The 23,231-nt window shown below is 37.4% G+C and overlaps 1 protein-coding gene across 1 annotated transcript in view; it reads left to right on the top strand.

Moving 5' to 3' along the window:
• The window catches only part of NELL2 (neural EGFL like 2), a 385,449-nt gene that overhangs the window by 149,437 nt on the left and 212,781 nt on the right, over positions 1 to 23,231 (top strand). The window contains exons 11-13 of the mRNA XM_082850800.1: positions 1,324 to 1,415; positions 4,562 to 4,664; positions 11,332 to 11,460. Of these exons, the coding sequence (XP_082706926.1) occupies positions 1,324 to 1,415; positions 4,562 to 4,664; positions 11,332 to 11,460 (324 nt within the window). The remainder of the gene's footprint in view (positions 1 to 1,323; positions 1,416 to 4,561; positions 4,665 to 11,331; positions 11,461 to 23,231) is intronic.

Below are 23,231 nucleotides of genomic sequence, written 5' to 3'. Positions count from 1 at the left end.
ACAATGGAATTAAAAGGAAATATACACACCCCTTTTGTAAAATCCATGTAGTTAAAATTAAAAATTGGATTTAGTAAATAGGGCTAACAAACTGCTTGAGTTTTTTTCCTATCAGATGACTGCTTCCTCTGGTCTTTTGAAGTGATTAGCTTGGGTTGATCTAGATGGTATGGAGCTCCAAAGCATCTACGATATTGAGTGTCCTTTGAAAGGAAAACAGTGCAAATCTGTGAAAACAAAAGTTGGTTCAGAGTCTTAGAATGGAGGGCTAAGCCCAAGAAGGATACTGAAAGTTAAGCTTAATTAGCTTCAGGGTAAATCTGTCTCTGTTTAGGTGATGAGTCAACATAGGTAGTGTGAAACATTCATTTCAAAACAAGCAAGCAGTTTCCATTGGCTAAATGTTTGCTGTGAATTGTAAATATTTTGAAAGTCTCAAAAAATTTCTTTGATACTTTGTATGCATCTTCATCTTCACTCATTAAAAATGTTTTCACCACTGAGTCTGAAGTTCTATCTTAAAATTTTATTTAATTGTGATGGAAGCAAGGCAGGCCCAGATTAAGACCTTTCAACATCTTAAATAGGGTGCCTTAACCCACATGTACTTACAAATAAAATGATACTAACCCATAAAACATAACATTTACATGTATGTACTGGAATTAAAATAGTTTCTTTCTAATTTTCTGTTTTAAAATTCTGTAATGGGGCTTCCCTGGTGGCGCAGTGGTTGAGAGTCCGCCTGCCGATGCAGGGGACACGGGTTCGTGCCCCGGTCCGGGATGATCCCACATGCCGCGGAGCAGCTGGGCCCGTGAGCCATGGCCGCTGAGCCTGCGCGTCCAGAGCCTGTGTTCCACAACGCGAGAGGCCACAACAGTGAGAGGCCCGCGTACCGCAAAAAAAAAAAAAAAAAATTCTGTAATGGTATATAAAAATGAACTTTTCTCATATTTGTGTTGCCCCTGATTTGTAGCTCTTTGAGCACCTGCTTAATGTGCCCTGAAGTGGGACATCATCTAACAGGCAAGTAATTAGCTTTGAGTCTGCTTATCAGCACTCCTTTTTCAGAGTTTAATTCTGACTTGCCATTGCCCCTTATCCTTTTTGTACCTTATTTTACTCTCTGAACTTAATGGGCATGAAAATAACTTGAGCCTACATGTGCCTTATATTGGGTTGAATTTAGGTTTACAGTTACTCAAACACCTTGAAAAGTCACAAGGACATGTGAAATATTGTGGCAAAATGATCTGAACACCTGTAAGCTATTTTTCTTAATGAAACATTTAAAAAATATATATATTTTTTACTCCAAAGCTATATGCCAATTTCATGGACGAACCTATTTTGAAGGAGAAAGAAATACGGTCTACTCCTCTTCTGGCGTATGTGTTCTCTATGAGTGCCAGGTAAGGAAGCTCTTCATGTGTGTTTCAAATTTCTTTCCGTTACATGAACACAGTAAATGTTTCTTTAAAAATCTCACCCTTGTAATACCTTTAAAATTCTAAGGCAAAGAGAAAATTTAAGATGATAATTATAGCTCAAATGTATAGAAATTCTCATTGTTTTTGCAAACATGTAAATTAGTGGTTGTAAAATAATTTTCCCAATACATATTAAAGTTTTGTGAAGTTGTCTTACATTTTCCAAACACAAATCAGCTCCTTGTTTGCTGTTTTTTTTTTTTTTTTCTTGTTTGCTGTTTTGAAGAAAATGTATTAGATAAAATTAGACTCGGCCTGTTCTCACTCTTGCTTTTGACTCGTGATAAATATCAGTCCAATTAAAATCAGAACCAAATTTACCTAATAAAAATTAGGTGTTGGATGGAGATGAGATTGATATTGATCTTAATTCCTTTGGGAGGAATCTTTTAAATAATTTTAAGGGGAATGTTTTATACATGTGCTCTTGACGTATGCTTCTGAAGCAAACGTGATTCATTTTAAGTCTGCTTCTTGACCTACTAATTGAAAAACTAAATATGTTTCATAACACTTTTCACATTTACCTTTTATAAACTATGATTTTATATTCCTTGACTATAATGTTATATTTCAAGCCATATTCTGTCTAAAGGAAACTGTCTACATATAATGTTTCTGCTTTAGGGTTCATTTACATTTGATCCTTAATTTTCTTCTTCAAATGCCTCCTGTACATGGTTTGTGGGGATGATTTAGTATGTATAGGTTATTTAGAAAATTAAGATAAGTGATTTACTCTGCTGGCAATAAACTGTGAGCATTCATATGATTAAGTGTTGGGGAAAGGAAAATCCTCAGAATTTTGCCAAGATAAGTTGAATCTGAAAAATCCAGCTGTATACCTCGTGCATCTTAAGTTGGAAGACATTTGGGATAAGCAAGGCAGAGACATAAAGATGCAAAACTGTGACAGATTTGGTTTCTGGAACGTGAAAGCTCTGATTTGTCCATGTCCATTATAAGGTATTCTAGCTGCTTCTTTTGGCTTTAAATAAGCTCTCCCATGATGTAGGTTACCATCTTAAAGTTAAGGGAGCTGGGGCATAGGAACACTAGCACAATTGCTGAAGCTATATTTCCAGATAGATTTTTCTCCGTCAGCATCCCTTCACCAATGCTGTTTTGAGTGGAGCAGATCCCACGGTAGATATAAAGATTGGAAGGCTTGGAGTGAGATCTAGCAACACCAAGGAAATCAGAGAAATTTTACCTCAAGGAAGGTGGCAAACTTTTATCAGCTGGTTTCTAAGTAAACTCTAACTTTGAAATATCAGCCCTAAATCTGAAAATTGAGAGGGCATTTGAAGATTCTCCACTTTGTGTGTGTGTGTGTTCTTTTCATTTGACAAGTGTATTCCATAATACTGATAATTATGATCTAAAATTTACTGAGATAGTTTCCTATTTGATTTTAAAATACCTATAAAGTGATTTTATTTTAAATTCGATTTGTGAGAAGTCTGTGTGTAGGCAACTCTGCAGGTGCTTAATAAATATTGGGTGAATGAATAAATGTTACCATTTATTTGCTCAAACAAAAGAAATCACTTCCTACCCTCTAATGCTGTGCTGTCCAGTAGAAATATGATGCAAGCCACACACGTGATTTTTATTTGGGCTAAATTTTCTGTATTCAACCCCATATATCCAAAATATTATCATTTCTAATGTAATCAATATAAAATTCTTAATGAAATATTTTACATTATTTTATCATACAAAGTTGTCAGAATCTTGTAGCTAGTGGCTGTGGATTCTACAGCACAGCTCTACCAGAATTTCATAAGCTTTTGTATTCTTCACTAAATTCTTGACATTAAGGACTCCCATTGTTTTTTCTCCCTTCAGGCCCCTGAGCTATTTTACATAATTGTCATCTCTCTCAGACTTCCATTTTCTGGGCTGTCAATCCTAGTCCTTCTTTGTTCCTTTATTGTCAGTTTTGTGGCCTTGAAAATGTGTCCTGGGGGGTCTGTGAGTTTCATAGTAACACAGAAAAACACGGTGGTCCTGAAAATAAGATTATCAGAATGGATATTACTGTCAAACCAAAGGAAGAATAGCGTTTGACTCCACTGTATACATGTCTTCTGACACTTTCTTTCTTTTTTTTTCCTGCCATTATGGTGACTTGGAGAAGGTCCTTTCCATTGATAAGCCAGGAAGAGGGATATATTGAAATTACGATTTCTTCAATAAAAGCAGTACTTATAGAAATGATATCTAAAAAGCTAAGCTATTGAGCAGTATTAAAACAGAAGCCTTCAAGTTCCAACGGTTATTTTATTACTTATATATTGGTAAGCATAATATAACAGTTAATGACCCTCGCTCTTAAAGAGACTGGAGGTTGACAGTATAGAAGCAAAATGTTTGCTTCAAGGGCAGTGCTGTTACATTTATTAGAAAAGTATTCTGTTCTGTATTTTGGTTTCTCTTTGAGAAGGGTTTTATCTACTTCGGTGGCTAGAACTATAATCGTTTTACATTGATTTATTCATTCATTCAGGAAAGGTTTTCGATTGCTTATTATATGCCAGAAAAAATGCAAGACATTCATGCTCAAGAGACATAAATTCTGCCCTCATTTTCCTTATAGTTTTGTGAGAGATCCCCAGTGTTCCTCATCCCACTCACTTGGGATAATCTATAACAGTTTAGGAAACTTTGAAATGAGAATGTTTAAAAAGCCCGGGTTTTATTTATTGTTTTTTCCAAAGTGAGCTATTGATAGAATTCAAGCTGTATCTTTGACACAATTGTCATCTGGATGTGCAAATATGTTGTAAACTAACAAAATCTTTCAGGATTACCCTGATGTTTGGAAATTGAAGGCATGGCTGCAGTGTGGCATGCTTGCATTCCCAGAGCTGCTTGTCCATTTGAAAGGCTTTCCAGTTGTCATTTAATGTTATTTTGCAAGTGAGTGTGTGACCTGTGCAGAGGTTCTCAGGGTGAAAATTTTACTCTCATGTTCGAAGAAATTTCTTGGATGTCGGATCTGGAAACTTCTGAGTTATTCCTAATTAAGAGGTTTGAAGCTTTTATTTTCTGTTGTCTGACAGGACCAGACCATGAAGCTGGTTGAGAGTTCAGGCTGTCCAGCTCTGGATTGTCCAGAGTCTCATCAGATTACCTTGTCTCATAGCTGTTGCAAAGTTTGTAAAGGTAAGGCTTGTCTGTAAAATAAAATTTATGTGCATGAGTCATTCTAAGAGGCTACTTCAACTGACAGGAAATAGAACTTTTTATAATCAAGTTATTTCCAAAGACTATCGAATTAAAATCGAGATGCTCTCATGCATTTCTGCAGGGTGTATTGTACCTGTCTCAAGCTCTGGGTTTCTATACTTCTCTCTGTGTACTTGTCCTGAGTCAGCACAACATTGTTGAAAACATTTACACAACAGTGCTGAGTTATTTTATTGTTTCTTTTTTTTGCTGGGGGCGGGGGGCGATTTCCTTTCTTTTCTCTTCAGTCTATTTTTATAATTGTCTGAGCATAATTCCCATGTTGTTCAAATCCCTCTCTTCACAATTCCACTCTCCTTCACTGATAGGCTTCTACACTACCAAGAAGAGAGAGGCCATCAGACATGCATTGCTTATTCTGTGTTGCCTCTATGATGATAAGCCTATGACCAATAAGTAGAGGAACTTAGATTTTTAGTTCAGTATAAGAAAACAGCAAAACTTGAGGTATTCAGAAATGCAGTGGGCTGCCCAGGAGGCAGTGAGTTGCCCATCACTAAAGATTCTTAAACTTGGTATTTTGTTATAGATTTAAGTATTAAAGTAAAGGATTAATTACATGGAATTTTTATGTTCCCTACCAATCATGAAATTATATGTGCCTTCTTGTGTTATCCTGAAATTATGTGTTTGTGAATCTGTCTCCTCCATTGGATTTTGCACCTTGAGGTGCAGAATGTAACAGGCTGGGTCTTTATATTCATCTCTATATTCTTAATACCTAGTATGACACCTGGGATGTAGCTGAGACTCATAACTCATGTAGTTGGTACTGTATAACAGTGCCTTAAATGAGCTACTAGCACTTGTTTTAATAATAGCCTTTATTGGTGCAAAATAAAACTTAAATGGAAAAAAGTAAGAAAAAGAAACTTTATAAAACATATACTATTTTGTTTCCTTTTAATCTCATCTATTAAAAAGGAAACATAAGATCCCTCTCTCCCATATTTAGGAGGGTGGTACAGTTTTTTCACTTTCTTTTTAGCTGCTTCTTCTATCCATTCAATTAAGATGGCCTGATTGCATCCATTTCTTTTTAAAGAGCCTTAATACATTACCAAGAGCAAATTAAGAATGGAAAAGCTAGCTACAAAACTGGTTACATTTAAATTGCCTATAGTTTTAAAAATTAATATGTTTACACAGCCCACTCAAAATATCAATACAATGACAAAATATACCGTGACCTACACCCCCTCCACCTGAGATCCTGATATCATTGATATGTGACCGGCCAGAGCCAGAACCAAACTCAGGTTTGGCTTCTCATTGCTCATAAGTCAATGTTCTGGAGACAGGGTTTGGTGGAAAAAGAAAGATGTATTATTCAGGAAGCCGGCAACCTGGGAAGATGGACTAGTGTCCCCAAAACCATCTCCGAGTTGCCAGTTAGGGGACAAAAGTTTGTAAAGGAAAAGTTTCAGAGGTGTGCAGTAGGGGGCTATGTGTGGAGCAGCACAGTCTGCTTCGATAATTGCCTTGAAATTGGTGGTGCAGTGGTCTGGTCCGAGTCACCTTGATTGTGTAGGGAGAGCAGTTAATCTGTAACTGTAGGCTTGAAATGTCCTGTAGTTCCTGGAATTTCTCAAGCATGTAGAAGGTTATTCTTTAAGCATTTAATCATATTATAGCTTAGTCAGGCCTAGGTCATAGGTTTTTCTCAAAATGGAACTGGGGCTTCCAATATGGAGTTGCCTTCGCTAAGGCAGAAGCTCAAATACCTTTTCCTAATTCCTGAATAAGTGTTTCAGAGCCAGATTTCAGATATATGGGATGGAGCCTTGATATCACCTTAAAAAACACTCTTCAATAAATTATTTTACTCAGCCTGGATTGAGAACCTCTGGTTTAGAACTGGAACTGAAATTGGACAAGTTGGACTTTCTTGAAACATTTAGCACCATTTAAAATAAAGGTTACTTCCATTTCTGACTTCAAATAAATAGAATAAACAAATGAGTCCTCCTAGTATTCTCTGACTTTTAAACTAAAAAACGTCAAGTTTTGAAGGCTTAAAGTTTGAGTCAACTCCTACACACATATTGTGACAAACTCATTTGTAGTAAGGTTGGCCTCCAGTTTCCAGGCCTGTCTGCCTAGTGCTAAAGATGCCATGTTCACATCTGAAAAACTAAGTTGTTCAACAACAGTTAGTAAATATTCCCTGAGGGCAGAGCATGAGATTAAATTGTTGACCTTTCCACTGGAGGCTCGGCTGGTGGTTGGAAACCAAGCTGTGCACCGAAATAAGGCTCCAAATTTCTAGGCACCAAGTCAAATCCAGCCAGGGCTGTTTTCTAGGTACCCTGCTGTCTTCCATTGTACCAGCTCAGGAACAGTGGAGCAGGAATGTTCTTTTCACTTTTTTCATATTTGAGAGCTCTTTCAAGGAAGCTTGTGACAAATTACAACACGACAGAGACTTCATGATACAGCAAGGACTCTGACTTAGAAAGGTACAGAAATAACGTGAAACTATATGTTTTCATATCTCAGCCCGTCCCATTCTTCTTCTCCTCCCTTGGCCACCCCTTTCTCTGCTTACAGACCATCAAGTCCTATTCACTGGAAGCCCAACTTTAATTTAGCATTGACTTTGTCGTGCCTTACAATTAGAAGTGATAGAGGCACCGTGTGCATAAGGCTGAGTGGGTGTAAATTGTTTGCACCCAACTTCTGGACAATTCATAGTTTCCCACGTCATTCAATTACATCGTCATGATTCTTGTTATCTGTGTACCACAAATAACATTATTTAGTTAATGTTTTAATGTCTACTGTCAGTCAACTCATTTTGTGAAAATTTACTTTTATTCCTAAGCAGTAGTATCCATGAAATAATGGGATTATTTGTTAGATTCATGTATTTTTTTATACACATTTAAATAATTCCATTGCTATCAGTACTGTTTTTTTAAATGTTCATCCATGCACGTGAACTACCTTTTGGGAAAAATCAGGATTTTCCATCATCTTGCAGACGATACTGATATGAGTTAATATTCTTTCAGGTACAATTGATAGAACACCCAATGCAACTGACTTAAGCAAACAGTGGAATACATGGCCCCAGTGAGTGGCTTGACTCAGATCTCAAATCTCGCACCTTTGCTTAGATACATCTTTCTGTTTGTCTCCTCTGAGGTGGCCTTATTTTCAGACTCTGTGTGTTCCCTGACATTCTTATGCTCACGTTATTATGATACTCAAGTAGGTGGAAGAGAAAGTTCAATACCCTCGTGAGCTGAACAAAGGTCCCAGAATTGAGTTTAAATTATCTGCATTAACCTGAACTGCATCATTTGCTCAGACCTGAAGAAATTCCTATGTCCATACCAGTGGGATGCATTGACTGGTGTGGCCTTAACCAGTGGGCAGTGTAGTCCATTTTCCTGTAAGCACCTAGGCTAACAGTAGAGGTGAAGAGTTCATCCCAGGTATGACTAGGTTTTTGTTTTGTTGTGTTTTTTTCCACAAAAAGGAGGAATAGACACCTGTAAGGCAAAACCAACAAATATTCACCTCAAAACTATTGCATTCTCTTTCTCCTGGTTATTATGAATAACATTTATTTATATTGTTCTTATGCATAATCTTTTGTATCCGACCCTTCCTTACCCTTTTGTATCCTCAGTCATAGAAAAATGCTTATTAATAATTTATAGAAAGATCTAGTACACTTAATGAAAGAATCTCATGTAAATTTGGAAAGCTTAAAAGGAATAGAAAACTTGGTATCCTTGAGGTTAAAACCCAAAGGAGGAAATAAAAGAAAGACCTGATTGTATTAGATCATTAAGCTATCCATTTATAGCAAATATTTGAATTTTCTCCTATGATAGGTATCTCAACACATTTGGCTTATGGCTTATTAGTAATACTCTAACTGCTTTAATTATTAACAAATGCTATACTATTACACTTTTACATAGATGATCTCATTTGAACCTTTTGCAAGGTAGATTTTTACAGGTGAGAAAAGCTGAAGGTTTAGAAAGGTTAATTAACTTACACAGCTAGTAATTTACATAGCCAGTAGGTGGTAGAGATCAGATGTAAATCCAGGTCTTTCAACTCCAAAAACCAAGCACAGCTGAGTAGGAATGTGGCTATAATGGTGGTAGGACTATGGTTTATTGCCAACCCATACTCTGATTTTTTTGAAGTTTTTCCCTATAGATTGGAAACAAGCCCCTTTAACTGAGTCTGAATTTTCTAACCATCAGTAGTTAACATTTTAACCTTGGCATTTTTGAATCTAAGCAGTGAAACAACCAATAGATTCAATCAACTTATTTCTTGAGAGACTAAATCAAAACAGCTATCTGACATTGTTTAGAGTAAATTAGTATTTGACAAAATTTTCAGTTTTCAAGTCTCCAGGTTAACTTAAAAAACTCATCTGATGAAAAGTGAAGTACTCCATAACTGAACCTAAAACAATGAAAAGTAGAATCATACTGTTATCTTATAGTTAGAAAATTCTTGCAGCAGTTAAACACTGCATGGTGAGCGTGTGCATGATATTTGATGCTGAGATGAGGGGGTCTTACCATTACTTATACAGACGGGAAATGGATTGTAATAGAGGAGGCTTATGGCATAGACAGTGATAGCATGGATTGAACAGAGTCTGAAAAATAGGAGAAGAGAAAATGCATCAAAATGAAGTGTTGAAAGATAGTTTTGAAAAATATAAACTTACGAAAGAAAAGTAAAAGTGCGTCAGGAACAGTTCCTGTTCTTAGTCACTGCTCTCTAAAAGTTGTTTGAAGCATTACAGGTAAACTTCTACAGATTTAGCGCTGTTAAAACATGGTCCCTTAATTCTCTGTGTATCTTAAGGAGTGGGCCAGTTTTTTTTAGTAACATTGTTTTAATTTAGAATAAATATAAAGTGATTTTGTGGAACATTTTCATTTTAGGTTGATGATGTGCTGAGCTATTGGTATAGAGAATGAGGATGACTTTTTAGCTGAAATTATCCCTCATCAGGCATTGTAAGACACTGGAATACATTTTAAGAAATATGGTCTCAATTTAGCTACTTAAAGAAGGAAATAAAAAGACCCAAGGAGAAAACATGTTTAACTTTTCCTTTCCTTAAGAGTGAACGTTTTGCTTCTAAATTTTCAGCCTTAATCATGAGAATTTAGATTGTTGAAGAATCTTGTCAAGAAAAGTTGTCAAGTGATTTCAGTGCTGTTATTGACTATATATTTTTCCAATCTTTGTACAGTCTGTTCTATTTTATTTTATTTCTGTAGAAATCAGTAATTCTTTTGATTTTTCCTATCCTTTTTAAAGACATCACTGTATTTTGAGAGCCTCACCCTTCCTAAGGCTTATTAAATTGTACAAACACTATTTTACTATACATTGTAGTTGCATTTCATGGGAGATTTGTTTTAACTCTGGGTCAATATTCAACATAATCATTATGGGCACAAACCAATTGGAATGGACATCAACCATTGTGCTGAACCAGAGTATACCTTTTGGTTGTGGTATAGCTTAGTTCACCCTTTCACTGAATCACAGCACTGTATGGTAATTTGATAACAAGTAAGATGAGTGTAGAACTTACATCTTCATGATTTGCTCAAGTAAAAGTCTTTTCTTGCATGTAAGCAGATGAGTTTATTCTGAGCTACATGAAATGTATTCTTCTGGACCTCTTTTCTTTTATACATGGTGAAAAAATAATTCATTAGACAATGTAAAACTAGACAGAAAATTTATGCATCAAGCAATTTGAAAATTGTTTGAATGATGTATAATCATATAATTTCCATTAAATATGGATTCCAGTGTTCCAGCTTTTTATTTCAGCATCTTAGATGATCTTTGAACAGGGATTCACACAGGAAAAAGAGATTTGAGAGATTACACATGATTGGTGTCACTGTTTAGGAAACGTTCCATTTTTCTTTCCTCTACATAAAGACTCTGGAATCTGTGAAATCTTTATAATTCATAAAAACTTTCTTTTTCTTTTGAGTGGACATACTTTGTCTTGCAGATTTCCTGAGAAAATTAGATTAAAGTGATGTGATTTTTTTTATACGTTTAGAGTTTTGTGGGTTTTTTTAAGGATGCCAAGTTGTCTGTTTCATTTCTTAAATACATAATGTGCACATCTCATCTGGCTTGGTCTGTATTACTCATAGTTATTGACAGTGTTCAATCAGTAATTCTCAGATCACTTTCCTTCCTCACTGTGTTGTCTTCTATATTGTAAATCTTCATTTTGTACTCCAAGAATCTTTCTTTGTTTCCAATATTTGGAGGACTGTAATTGGAATATTAGGGACTAGAGATAGCATTTATAAAGTCAGAAATAGAGGAGACTTCAAGAAGGAATTAATTGAGTTAACTTCAAGAAGGAATTAATTGAGTTAAACACACTCAAAAACTTTTTAGTACACATAGCATATGGTCCTATAAACATTGGATGAAGATATCAACTTAATTGTTTAGAGAAATATAGCTTCTAAATTAAAGAAAGATTTTAAGGAGACAAAGTTTATTTGCTTTGTTATGATTTTATTTACCCTAATAAGTTTCTTTTTTCTTGTAGGTTATGACTTTTGTTCTGAAAGGCATAACTGCATGGAGAATTCTGTCTGCAGAAATCTGAATGACAGGGCCGTTTGCAGCTGTCGAGATGGTTTTAGGGCTCTTCGAGAGGACAATGCCTACTGTGAAGGTAATCCTTGTAATGATGTGTAGCTTGGCTGTATAAATTTCCTAGGATTACTGCATGCAAAATTTATTAATTTCCCAGGTCGTCAAGTTGATGGGCCCATTAAAAGCAGTGAATTTAATCTGAAGCATATTAATCAGGTAAAAATAATTATCTTTCATATTAAAGTTTTTCAGCTATCTGCTACATGTCAGACTAATCAGTTAATATGGCTGGGTTTCTTGAATTAGGACAGTGCTTCCACTGTGAAATTGCCTTCTTTTTTTCATAATTAGATATTCAGGTAGTTCACACATTGACATGATGACTGTGGCTTGCAGTTAGAATTGTAGTCAGATTTTTTCCGACAATGTTGTATAACAAAGACAGTCAATTAACAGGAACATAAAGTGCCCAGCACCATTTTTGTTTGCTACTGTCTGTAATCTCAGTGGTTGTATTCATGCTCTGTGGTATTTACTAAATAGCTCCAGTGGAGAAAATAGTTTCCTAGTTATTTTAAAAATCTTAACTAATATCCCCGGTAGTTTATTGTCTCATTGAAACAGTCCAAATACAGTGATGGGGCCCCTGGCATTCACAAATTCTGTGGCTTTGACTTTTCGGGAAGACCCTAGAAATCCAAGAGATGTAGTAATTTATAATTTCCCCCCCCCCCAAGGCACACATTTGAGTCATTCTCATTAACTGTGTGACTAGCTAGTGGGTCTTGCAAGTACGAACACTGATATGGTGGTATTTGGGCACTTGGACAGTTTTGGACTTAGCATTTCCAGATGTCAAGAATGTGCCATCAGTCCTTAGAGATCGTGTTTAGCTACATGATGATTTTCTGGCCCTTGGGAAACCAATGTCTTTTGTTTCCCTCAGGTTTCAGTAGATTTTCTCTGCCTTAAAAATTGGTATTCATTTTTTAAATTGACCTTTTTTTTCTCAGCATATTCCTTTAAATGCTTCTGATTTAGTCCTAAAGAGACCATTCTATTTTTGCCAAAAGAAAGACATATAGCTTCCCTTCCCCATTCATAAGTAGATTTAAAATTCCTCATTTTGAAAGGTTTTATATTAGAAATGAATTTAAAGTAACTTAGTAAAATAATGTATTTTTCATTAATATTTGGGATCTCTAATATGTAGTAAGTTCCACTGATATTGTTAATGTGTGTAACATGAAATCACATGATATAAATTCATACAATACTTCTTTTTGAATCTTAAGATAATTATTCATATTTTGAGCTGCTTCTTTTTGTTGTTGTTAAGTATACTCACTCTTGTAATAAATATTTAGTGAGCACCTACTGTGTACCAAGCACTTTTCTAGGCACTGGGTAGTAAATGGTGAATAAGACTGATAAGGTTCCAGTGCTCAGGAGCTAGCATTCAAGGGAGAAGACAGAGAATAAGTGGGTAACTTAGAAGTAGAGAAGGTAATTTAAGGTAGTAATAAATAATAGGAAGAAAGTTAAACAGGATGATGTGATAGAAATTGATTGGGGATTAATTTAGATGAGATGGTCAAGGAAAGCCTCTGGGTTTGGGGTTGGGAGGGGATTGACAGTTGAATTGAGACTTGATGATAAGGAAGTAACATGGAAAGATCTGCAACAGAGCATTCCAATTAGAAGGAATAGCACGTAGATAGACCCTAAGTGGTAACTAGCTTGGATATTCTAGAAACAGAAAGAAGGATAATGTGATGCAGCAGATGAGTCAGTTAAGATGCAATTGGAGAGTTAGGTAGGGGCCAGGCAATGTAGGGAGACTGTAAGTATTTTACATTCATCTAGTAGGGGAGTGATATATACAGACTTGTATCAAAAAAGGTAGCTGTGGCTGCAAGGTGTTAGATGAACTCTGGGGTTGGATGTGGTCAGAAGAACAGAAGTGTAAACAGGAAGACCAGTTGGAAGGCTATTGCGGAAGCCTAAGCAAAGCTGTTGATGGCCTGAATTGAGAGAGTGGTAAGAGAGATGAAGAGAAGGAGCATGTTTACGTATGTTTTGGAAGTAGAGCCAACAATGCTTGCAGATAATTTACTGTAGAGGAGAATTAAAGAGTGATAAATGGGAGTCAAGGTTCTGATTTTGAGCAGCACTTGGATGATGTTGCCATTTATTGAGACAGGAAAGAGTTCAAGGCAAGAGGCCAGAAATTTAGATTATTTATCAATACAACCTGTTGAAAATTGATGTAGTTGTAAAGACTAGGTCTCTGTTTTTATCTACACATTTATCTGTAGTGCAGATTGGCAGCTGTTTTCTGTTCTGAACGGATCATACTGGAAAATGGTTTGTAAATTTCCTCATGTTGTTTATTTTTCATTTAAGGAAGTAATCTTCAAAAGTTAAAATAATGGAAAAACGTGTTGGTTTATTATGGGATCTTGAATTTTTTATACATGAGTACTTCTAGTGTATCTTTTGTTATTCATGTTAACAGATTCTGCAGTATTCTGATCAAATTTGATTTTCTTTTTCATTTTGTTTTATTGTTGTTGCTAAGAATTTTTTATTGAAATATCATTGACTTACATATTATATTAGTTTCAGATGTACAACGTAGTAATTTGATATTTGGATACATTACAAAATAATCAGCATGATAAGTCTGGTTACCATCTGTCACAATATAAAGTTATTACAGTATTATTGGCTATATTACCTATGCTTTATGTTACATCCCAAGACATTTATTTTATAACTGGAGGTTTGTACCTCTAAATATCCCTCACCTAGTTCACTAATCCACCAACCCCCTTCCCCTCTGGCACCCACCAGTTTGTTCTCTGTTTATGTGAGTCTGTTTCTCTTTCATTATATTTGTTCATTTGTTTTAGTGTTTTTGTTTTCATTGGAAAAATACCCAGAAGGGGAATTGATGGCTCTTATGGTAGTTCTACTTTTAATTTTTTGAGGAGCCTCCATACTGTCGTCCATAGTGACTATCAATTTAGATTCCCACCAACGGTGCACGAGCGTTCCCTTTTATCCACACCCTTGCCGACGCATTATTTGTGTTCTTTTTGATGATAGCCATTCTAACAGGTGTGAGGTGACATTTCATTGTAGTTTTGATTTGCATTTCACTGATGACTAGTGATGTTGAATGTCTTTTCATGTGCGTCTTGGTCATATGTATGTCTTCTTTAGAAAAATGTCTTCAGATCCTTTGCCCATTTTTTAATCAGGTTGTTAGTTTTCTTGATGTCATTATAAGTTCTTTGTATATTTTGGATATTAACCTCTCATTGGATATATCATTTGAAAATATCTTCTCCCATTAAGTAGGCTGCCTTTTGTTTTGTTGATAGTTTACTTTGCTCTGCAAAAGCTTTTTAGTTTGATGCAGTCCCATTTGTATGTTTTTGCTTTTCTTTCTCTTGCCTAAGAAGACAGATCCAAAAAATTATTTCAAAGACTGATGTCAAAGAGTGTACTGCCTATGTTTTCTTTTAGGAGTTTTATGATTTCAGGTATTACATTTAAATCTTTAATCCATTTTGAGTTTATTTTTATATGCTGTGAGAAAGTAGTCAGTTTGATTCTTTTGCATGTAGCTGTCCAGTTTTCCCAACACCATGTATTGAAGAGGCTATCCTTCCTCTTTGTATATTCTTGCCTCCCTTTTCATAGATTAATTGACCACATAAGCTTGGTTTTAATTCTGGGCTTTCTCTTTTCTTTTCTTTTTTTTTTTTAACATTTTTATTGCAGTATAATTGCTTTACAATGGTGTGTTAGTTTCTGCTTTATAACAAAGTGAATCAGTTATACATATACATATGTCCCCATATCTCTTCCCTCTTGCATCTCCCTCCCTCCCACCCTTCCTATCCCACCCCTCTTGGTGGTCACAAAGCACCGAACTGATCTCCCTGTGCTATGCAGCTGTTTCGCACTAGCTATTTATTTTACGTTTGGTAGTGTATATATGTCCATGCCACTCTCTCACTTTGTCCCAGCTTACCCTTGCTCCTCCCCATATCCTCAAGTCCATTCTCTAGTAGGTCTGTGTCTTTATACCCGTCTCGCCCCTAGGTTCTTCATGACCATTTTTTTTCTTTAGATTCCATATATATGTGTTAGCATGCGGTATTTGTTATTCTCTTTCTGACTTACATCACTCTGTACGACACACTCTAAGTCCATCCACCTTACTACAAATAACTCAACTTCGTTTCCTTTTATGGCTGAATAATATTCCATTGTATATATGTGCCACATCTTCTTTACCCATTTATCTGTTGATGGACACTTAGGTTGCTTCCATGTCCTGGCTATTGTGAATAGAGCTGCAGTGAACATTGTCGTACATGACTGTTTTTGAATTATGGTTTTCTCAGAGTATAGGCCCAGTAGTGGGATTGCTCAGTTGTATGGTAGTTCTATTTTTAGTTTTTTATGGAACCTCCATATTGTTCTTCATACTGGCTGTATCAATTTACATTCCCACCAACAGTGCAAGAGGGTTCCTTTTTCTCCACACCCTCTCCAGCATTTATTGTTTGTGGATTTTTTGATGATGACCATTCTGACCGCTATGAGATGATATCTCATTGTAGTTTTGATTTACATTTCTCGAATGATTAATGATGTTGAGCATTCTTCCATGTGTTTGTTGGCAATCTGTATATCATCTTTGGAGAAATGTCTATTTAGGTCTTCTGCCCATTTTTGGATTGGGTTGTTTGTTTAATTGGTATTGAGCTGCATGAGCTGCTTGTAAATTTTGGAGATTACTCCTTTGTCAGTTGCTTCATTTGCAAATATTTTCTCCCATTCTGAGGGTTGTCTTTTCGTCTTGTTTATGGTTTCCTTTGCTGTGCAAAAGTTTTGAAGTTTCATTAGATCCCATTTGTTTATTTTTGTTTTTATCTCCATTTCTCTAGGAGGTGGATCAAAAAGGATCTTGCTGTGATTTATGTCATAGAATGTTCTGCCTATGTTTTCCTCTAAGAGTTTGATAGTGTCTGGTCTTACATTTAGGTCTTTAATCCATTTTGAGTTTATTTTTGTGTATGCTGTTAGGGAGTGTTCTAATTTCATTCTTTTCCATGTAGCTGTCCAGTTTTCCCAGCACCACTTATTGAAGAGGTTATCTTTTCTCCACTGTATATTCTTGCCTCATTTAACAAAGATAATGTGACCATATGTGCGTGGGTTCATTTCTGGGCTTTCTATCCTGTTCCATTGATCTATATTTCTATTTTTGTGCCACTACCATAGTGTCTTGATTACTGTAGCTTTGTAGTATAGTATGAAGTCAGGGAGCCTGATTCCTCCAGCTCCGTTTTTCTTTCTCATGATTGCTTTGGCTATTCGTGGTCTTTTGTGTTTCCATACAAATTGTGAAATTTTTTGTTCTAGTTCTATGAAAAATGCCATTGGTAGTTTGATAGGGATTGCATTGAATCTGTAGATTGCTTTGGGTAGCAGAGTCATTTTAACAATGTTGATTCTTCCAATCCAACAACATGGTATACCTCTCCATCTATTTGTATCATCTTTAATTTCTTTCATCAGTGTTATAATGTTCTGTGCACAGGTCTTCTGTCTCCTTAGGTAGGTTTATTCCTAGATATTTTATTCTTTTTGTTGCAATGGTAAATGGGAGTGTTTTCTTAATTTCTCTTTCAGATTTTTCATTATTAGTGTATAGAAATGCCAGAGATTTCTGTTCATTAATTTTGTATCCTGCTACTTTATCCAGTTCATTGATTAGCTCTAGTAGTTTTCTGGTAGCATCTTTAGGATTCTCTAGGTATAGTATCATGTCATCTTCAAACAGTGACATCTTTACTTCTTCTTTTCCAATTTGGATTCCTTTTATTTCTTTTTCTCTCTGATTGCTATGGCTAAAACTTCCAAAACTATGTTAAATAATAGTGGTGAGAGTGGGCAACCTTGTCTTGTTACTGATCTTAGTGGACATGGTTTCAGTTTTTCACCGTTGAGGACGATGTTGGCTGTGGGTTTGTCATATATGGTCTTTATTATGTTAAGGAAAGTTCCCTCTATGCCTACTTTCTGGAGGGCTTTTATCATAAATGGGTGTTGAATTTTGTTGAAAGCTTTCTCTGCATGACTTGAGATGATCATATGGTTTTTCTCCTTCAAATTGTTAATATGTTGTATCTCGTTGGTTGATTTGCGTATATTGAAGAATCCTTGCATTCCTGAGACAAAACCTACTTGATCATGGTGTGTGATCCCTTTTTTTTTTTTTGCGGCATGTGGGCCCGTCACCGCTGTGACCTCTCCCGCCGTGGAGCACAGGCTCCGTACGCGCAGGCCCAGCGGCCACGGCTCATGGGTCCAGCCACTCCGTGGCACGTGGGACCCTCCCGACCAGGGCACGAATCCGCGTCCCCTGCATCGGCAGGCGGACTCTCAACCACTGCGCCACCAGGGAAACCCAGTGTATCATCCTTTTAATGTGCCTTTGGATTCTGTTTCTAGTATTTTGTTGAGGAGTTTTGTATCTATGCTCATCAGTGCTATTGGCCTGTAGTTTTCTTTCTTTGTGACATCTTTGTCTGGTTTTGGTATCAGGATAATGGTGGCCTCATAGAATGAGTTTGGGAGTGTTCCTCCCTCTGCTATATTTTGGAAGAGTTTGAGAAGGATAGGTGATAGCTCTTCTCTAAATGTTTGATAGCATTTGCCTGTGAAGCCATCTGGTCCTGGGCTGTGGTTTGCTAGAAGATTTTTAATCACAGTTTCAATTTCAGTGCTTGTGATTGTTCTGTTCATATTTTCGCTTTCTTCCTGGTTCAGTCTCGGAAGCTTGTGCATTACTAAGAATTTGTCCATTTCTTCCAGGTTTTCCATTTTATTGGCATGTAGTAATCTCTCATGCTCCTTTTATTTCTGCAGTGTCAGTTGTTACTTCTCCTTTTTCATTTCTAATTCTATTGATTTGAGTCTTCTCCCTTTTTTTCTTAATGAGTCTGGCTAATGGTTTATCGATTTTGTTTATCTTCTCAAAGAACCAGCTTTTATTTTTGTTTATCTTTGCTCTCGTTTCCTTCATTTCTTTTTCATTTATTTCTGCTCAGATCTTTATGGTTTCTTTCATTCTGCTAACATTGGGGTTTTTTGTTCTTATTTCTCTGATTGCTTCAGGTGTAAGGTTAGTTTGTTTATTTGAGATGTTTCTTGTTTCTTAACGTACGATTGTATTGCTATAAACTTCCCTCTTAGAATTGTTTTTGCTGCATCCCATTGGTGTTGGTTCATTGTGTTTTCATTGTGATTTGTTTCTAGGTATTTTTTTATTTCCTGTTTGATTTCCTCAGTGATCTCTTGGTTATTAAGTAGTGTATTGTTTAACCTCCATGTGTTTGTATTTTTACACATTTTTTCCTATAGTTCATATCTGGTCTCATAGCATTGTGGTCTGAAAAGATACTTGATACGATTTCAATTTTTGTAAATTTACTGCGGCTTGATTTGTGACCCAAGATATGACCTATCCTGGAGAATGTTCCACGAGCACTTCAGAAGAATGTGTATTCTGTTGCTTTTGGATGGAATGTCCTGTATATATCAGTTAAGTCCGTCTTGTTTAATGTGTAATTTAAAGCTTGTGTTTCCTTATTTATTTTCATTTTGGATGATCTGCCCTTTGGTGAAAGTGCGGTGTTAATGTCCCATATTATTATTGTGTTACTGTTGATTTCCCCTTTTATGGCTGTGAAAATTGCCTTATGTTTTGTTGTACTCCTGTGTTGGGTGCATAAATATTTACAATTGTTATATCTTCTTCTTGGATTGATACCCCGTAATCATTATGTAGTGTCTTTCTTTGTCTCTTGTAACATTCTTTATTTTGACGTTTATTTTGTCTGATATGAGAATTGCGACTCCAGCTTTCTTTTGATTTCCATTTGCTTGGAATATCTTTTTCTATCACCTCACTTTCAGTCTGTATGTGTCCCTAGGTCTGAAGTGGGTCTCTTGTAGACCGCATATATACGGGTCTTGTTTTTGTAGTCATTCAGCCAGTCTGTGTCTTTTGGTTTGAGCATTTAATCCATTTACATTTAAGGTAATTATTGATATGTATGTTCCTATTATCATTTTCTTAATTGTTTTGGGTTTGTTATTGTAGGTCTTTTCCTTCTCTTGTGTTTGCTGCCTACAGAAGTTCCTTTAGCACTTGTTGTAGAGCTGGTTTGGTGGTGCTGAATTCTCTTAGCTTTTGCTTGTCTGTAAAGACTTTAATTTCTCCGTCAAATCTGAATGAGATCCTTGCTGGGTAGAGTAATCTTGGTTGTAGGTTTTTCTCCTTCATCACTTTAAATATGTCCTGCCAGTCCCTTCTGCCTTGCAGAGTTTCTGCTGAAGGATCAGCTGTTAACCTTATGGGGATTCCCTTGTGTGTTATTTGTTGTTTTTCCCTTGCTGCTTTTAATGTTTTCTTTGTATTTAATTTTTGGTAGTTCAACTAATATGTCTTGGTGTGTTTCTCCTTGGATTTATCCTGTATGGGACTGTCTGTGCTTCCTGGACTGGATTAACTATATCCTTTCCCATATTAAGGAAGTTTTCAACTATAATCTCCTCAAATATTTTCTCAGTCCCTTTCTTATTCTCTTTTTCTTCTGGGACCCCTAAAATTCGAATGTTGTTGCGTTTAATGTTGTCCCAGAGGTCTCTGAGACTGTCCTCATTTCTTTTCATTCTTTTTTCTTTATTCTGCTCTGCAGTAGTTATTTCCATTATTTTATCTTCCAGGTCACTTATCCATTCTTCTTCCTCAGTTATTCTGCTATTGATCCCTTCTAGAGAATTTTTAATTTCATTTATTGTGTTCTTTAGAACTGTTTGTTTGCTCTTTAGTTCTTCTAGGTCCTTGTTAAACGTTTTTTGTATTTTCTCCATTCTATTTCCAAGATTTTGGATCATCTTTACTATCATTATTCTGATCTCTTTTTCAGGTAGACTGCCTATTTCCTCTTCATTTGTTAGGTCTGGTGGGTTTTTGACTTGCTCCTTCATCTGCTGTGTGTTTCTCTGTGTTCTCAGTTTGCTTAAGTTACTGTGTTTGGGGTCTCCTTTTCACAGGCTGCAGGTTCCTAGTTCCCGTTGTTTTTGGTGTCTGCCCCCAGTGGCTAAGGTTGGTTCAGTGGGTTGTGTAGGCTTCCTGGTGGAGAGGACTGGTGCCTGTGTTCTGGTGGATGAGGCTGGATCTTGTCTTTCTGGTGGGCAGGTCCACGTCTGGTGGAGTTTTTTTTTGGGTGTCTCTGGCCTTATTATGATTTTAGGCAGCCTCTCTGCTAATGGATGGTGTTGTGTTCCTGTCTTGCTAGTTGTCTGGCATAGGGTGTCCAGCACTGTAGCTTGCTTCTCGTTGAGTAGAGCAGGATCTTGGCGTTGAGATGGACATCTTTGGGAGATTTTCGCTGTTTGATAGTATGTGGAGCTGGGAGGTTTCTTGTGGACCAGTGTCCTGAATTTGGCTCTCCCACCTCAGAAGCACAGCCCTGATGCCTGGCTGGAGCAGCAAGAGCCTGTCATCCACACAGCTCAGAATTAAAGGGAGAAAAGAAAGAAAGAAAGAAAGAAAGAAAGAAGATAAAATAAAATAATTAAAATTATTATTAAAAAAATTTTTTTAACTAATAAAAAAACAAAAAAGAAAGAAAGAAGAGAGCAACCAAACCAAAAAATAAATCCACCAATGATAACTAGCTCTAAAAACTATACAAAATATAAATAAACAACAAAAAAATGGACAGACAGACCCTAGGACAAATGGTATACCCACTCACAAAAAGAGAAGAAGGGAAAAAAATATATATATTTCATTGCTCCCAAACGCCACCTCCTCAATTTGGGATGATTCGTTGTCTATTCAGATATTCCACAGATGCAGGGTACATCAAGTTGATTGTGAAAATTTAATCCCCTGCTCCTGAGGCTGCTGCAGGAAATTTCCCTTTCTCTTCTTTGATCGCACAGCTCCTGGGGTTCAGCTTTGGATTTGGCCCCGCCTCTGCATGTAGGTTGCCTGAGCACGTCTGTTCTTCACTCAGATAGGACAGGCTTAAAGGAGCAGCTGATTCAGGGGCTCTGGCTCGCTCAGGGCAGGGGGATAGAGGGGTACGGATGTGGGTCCAGCCTGTGGCGGCAGAGGCTGGCGTGATGTTGCCACAGCCTGAGGTGCGCCGTGTGTTCTCCCGGGGAAGTTGTCCCTGGATCACGGGACCATGGCAGTGGCGGGCTGCACAGGCTCCCAGGAGCGAAGGTGTGTATAGTGACCTGTGCTCGCACACAGGCTTCTTGGTGGCTGCAGCAGCAGCCTTAGCGTCTCATGCCCGTCTCTGGGGTCCGCGCTTTTAGCTGCGGCTCGCGCCCGTCTCTGGAGCTCCTTTAAGCGGTGCTGTTAATCCCCTCTCCTCGCGCACCAGGAAGCAAAGAGGCAAGAAAAAGTCTCTTGTCTCTTCAGCACCTCCAGCCTTTTTCCTGGACTCCCTCCCGCCTAGCTGTGGTACACTAGCCCCCTTCAGGCTGTGTTCATGCAGTCCTCTCCCTGGGATCCCACCGATGCCGGACCCTCAGCTCCAGCCCCTGCCCGTCCCGGCGGGTGAGCAGACAAGCCTCTTGGACTGGAGAGTGCTGGTCAGCACTGATCCTCTGTGCAGGATACTGTCCGCTTTGCCCTCCGCACCCCGATGGCTGCGCTCTCCTCCATGGCTCCAAAGCTTCCCCATCTGCCACCCTCCATCTCCGCCTGCAAAGGGGCTTCCTAGTGTGTGCAAACCTTTCCTCCTTCCCAGCTCCCTCCCACTGGTGCAGGTCCAGTCCCTATTCTTTTGTCTCTGTTTTTTCTTTTGTCCTGCCCAGGTACATGGGGAGTTTCTTGCGTTTTGGGAGGTCTGAGGTCTTCTGCCAGTGTTCAGTAGGTGTTCTGTAGGAGTTGTTCCACATGTAGATGTATTTCTGATGTATTTGTGGGGAGCAAAGTGATCTCCACGTCTTACTCTTCTGCCATTCTTGAAACTCCTCCTGTGTTTTCTCTTTTGTTCCATTGATCTGTGTGTCTGTTTTTGTGCCAGTATCATATTGTTTTGATGACTGTAGCTTGTAGTATTGTTTGAAATCAGGGAGCATGATACCTCCAGCTTTTTCAAGGTTCCCTTGGAATTTGGGGTCTTTTATGTTTCCTTACAAATTTTAGAATTATTTGTCCTAGGTCTGTGAAAAATATCATTGGTATTTTATAGGGATTGCTGCATTGAATTTGTATACTGCCTTGGGGAGTATGGTCATTTTAGCAACATTAATTCTTCCAATCCATCAGCACAGCACATTTTTCCATTTGTTTGTGTTATCTTCAGTTTTTCATCATGTTGTATAGTTTTCTGAGTACAGGTCTTTTACTTCCTTGGCTAGATTTATTCCTAGGTATTTTGTTCTTTCTGATGCAATATTAAATGGGATTTTTTCTTGATTTCTCTTTCTTATAATTTCTAGTGTATAGAAACACACCAAATTTCTATATATTAATTTTTTTTTTTTTTTTTTTTTTTGCGGTATGTGGGCCTCTCACTGCTGTGGCCTCTCTCGTTGTGGAGCACAGGCTCCGGACGTGCAGGGTCAGGCTCAGCAGCCATGGCTTACGGGCCCAGCTGCTCCACGGCATGTGGGATCTTCCTGGACCGGGGCACGAATCCGCGTTCCCTGCATAGGCAGGCAGACTCTCAACCACTGTGCCACCAGGGAAGCCCTTTGTATATTAATTTTGTATCCTGCAGCTTTATGGAA

The sequence above is a fragment of the Leucopleurus acutus genome, assembly GCF_964270905.1.
Source record: "Leucopleurus acutus genome assembly, chromosome: 11".
NCBI classification, from domain to species: Eukaryota; Metazoa; Chordata; class Mammalia; order Artiodactyla; family Delphinidae; genus Leucopleurus; species Leucopleurus acutus.
Note: the sequence above shows the minus strand (reverse complement) of the source record. Positions and strands in the feature narration are given on the sequence as shown.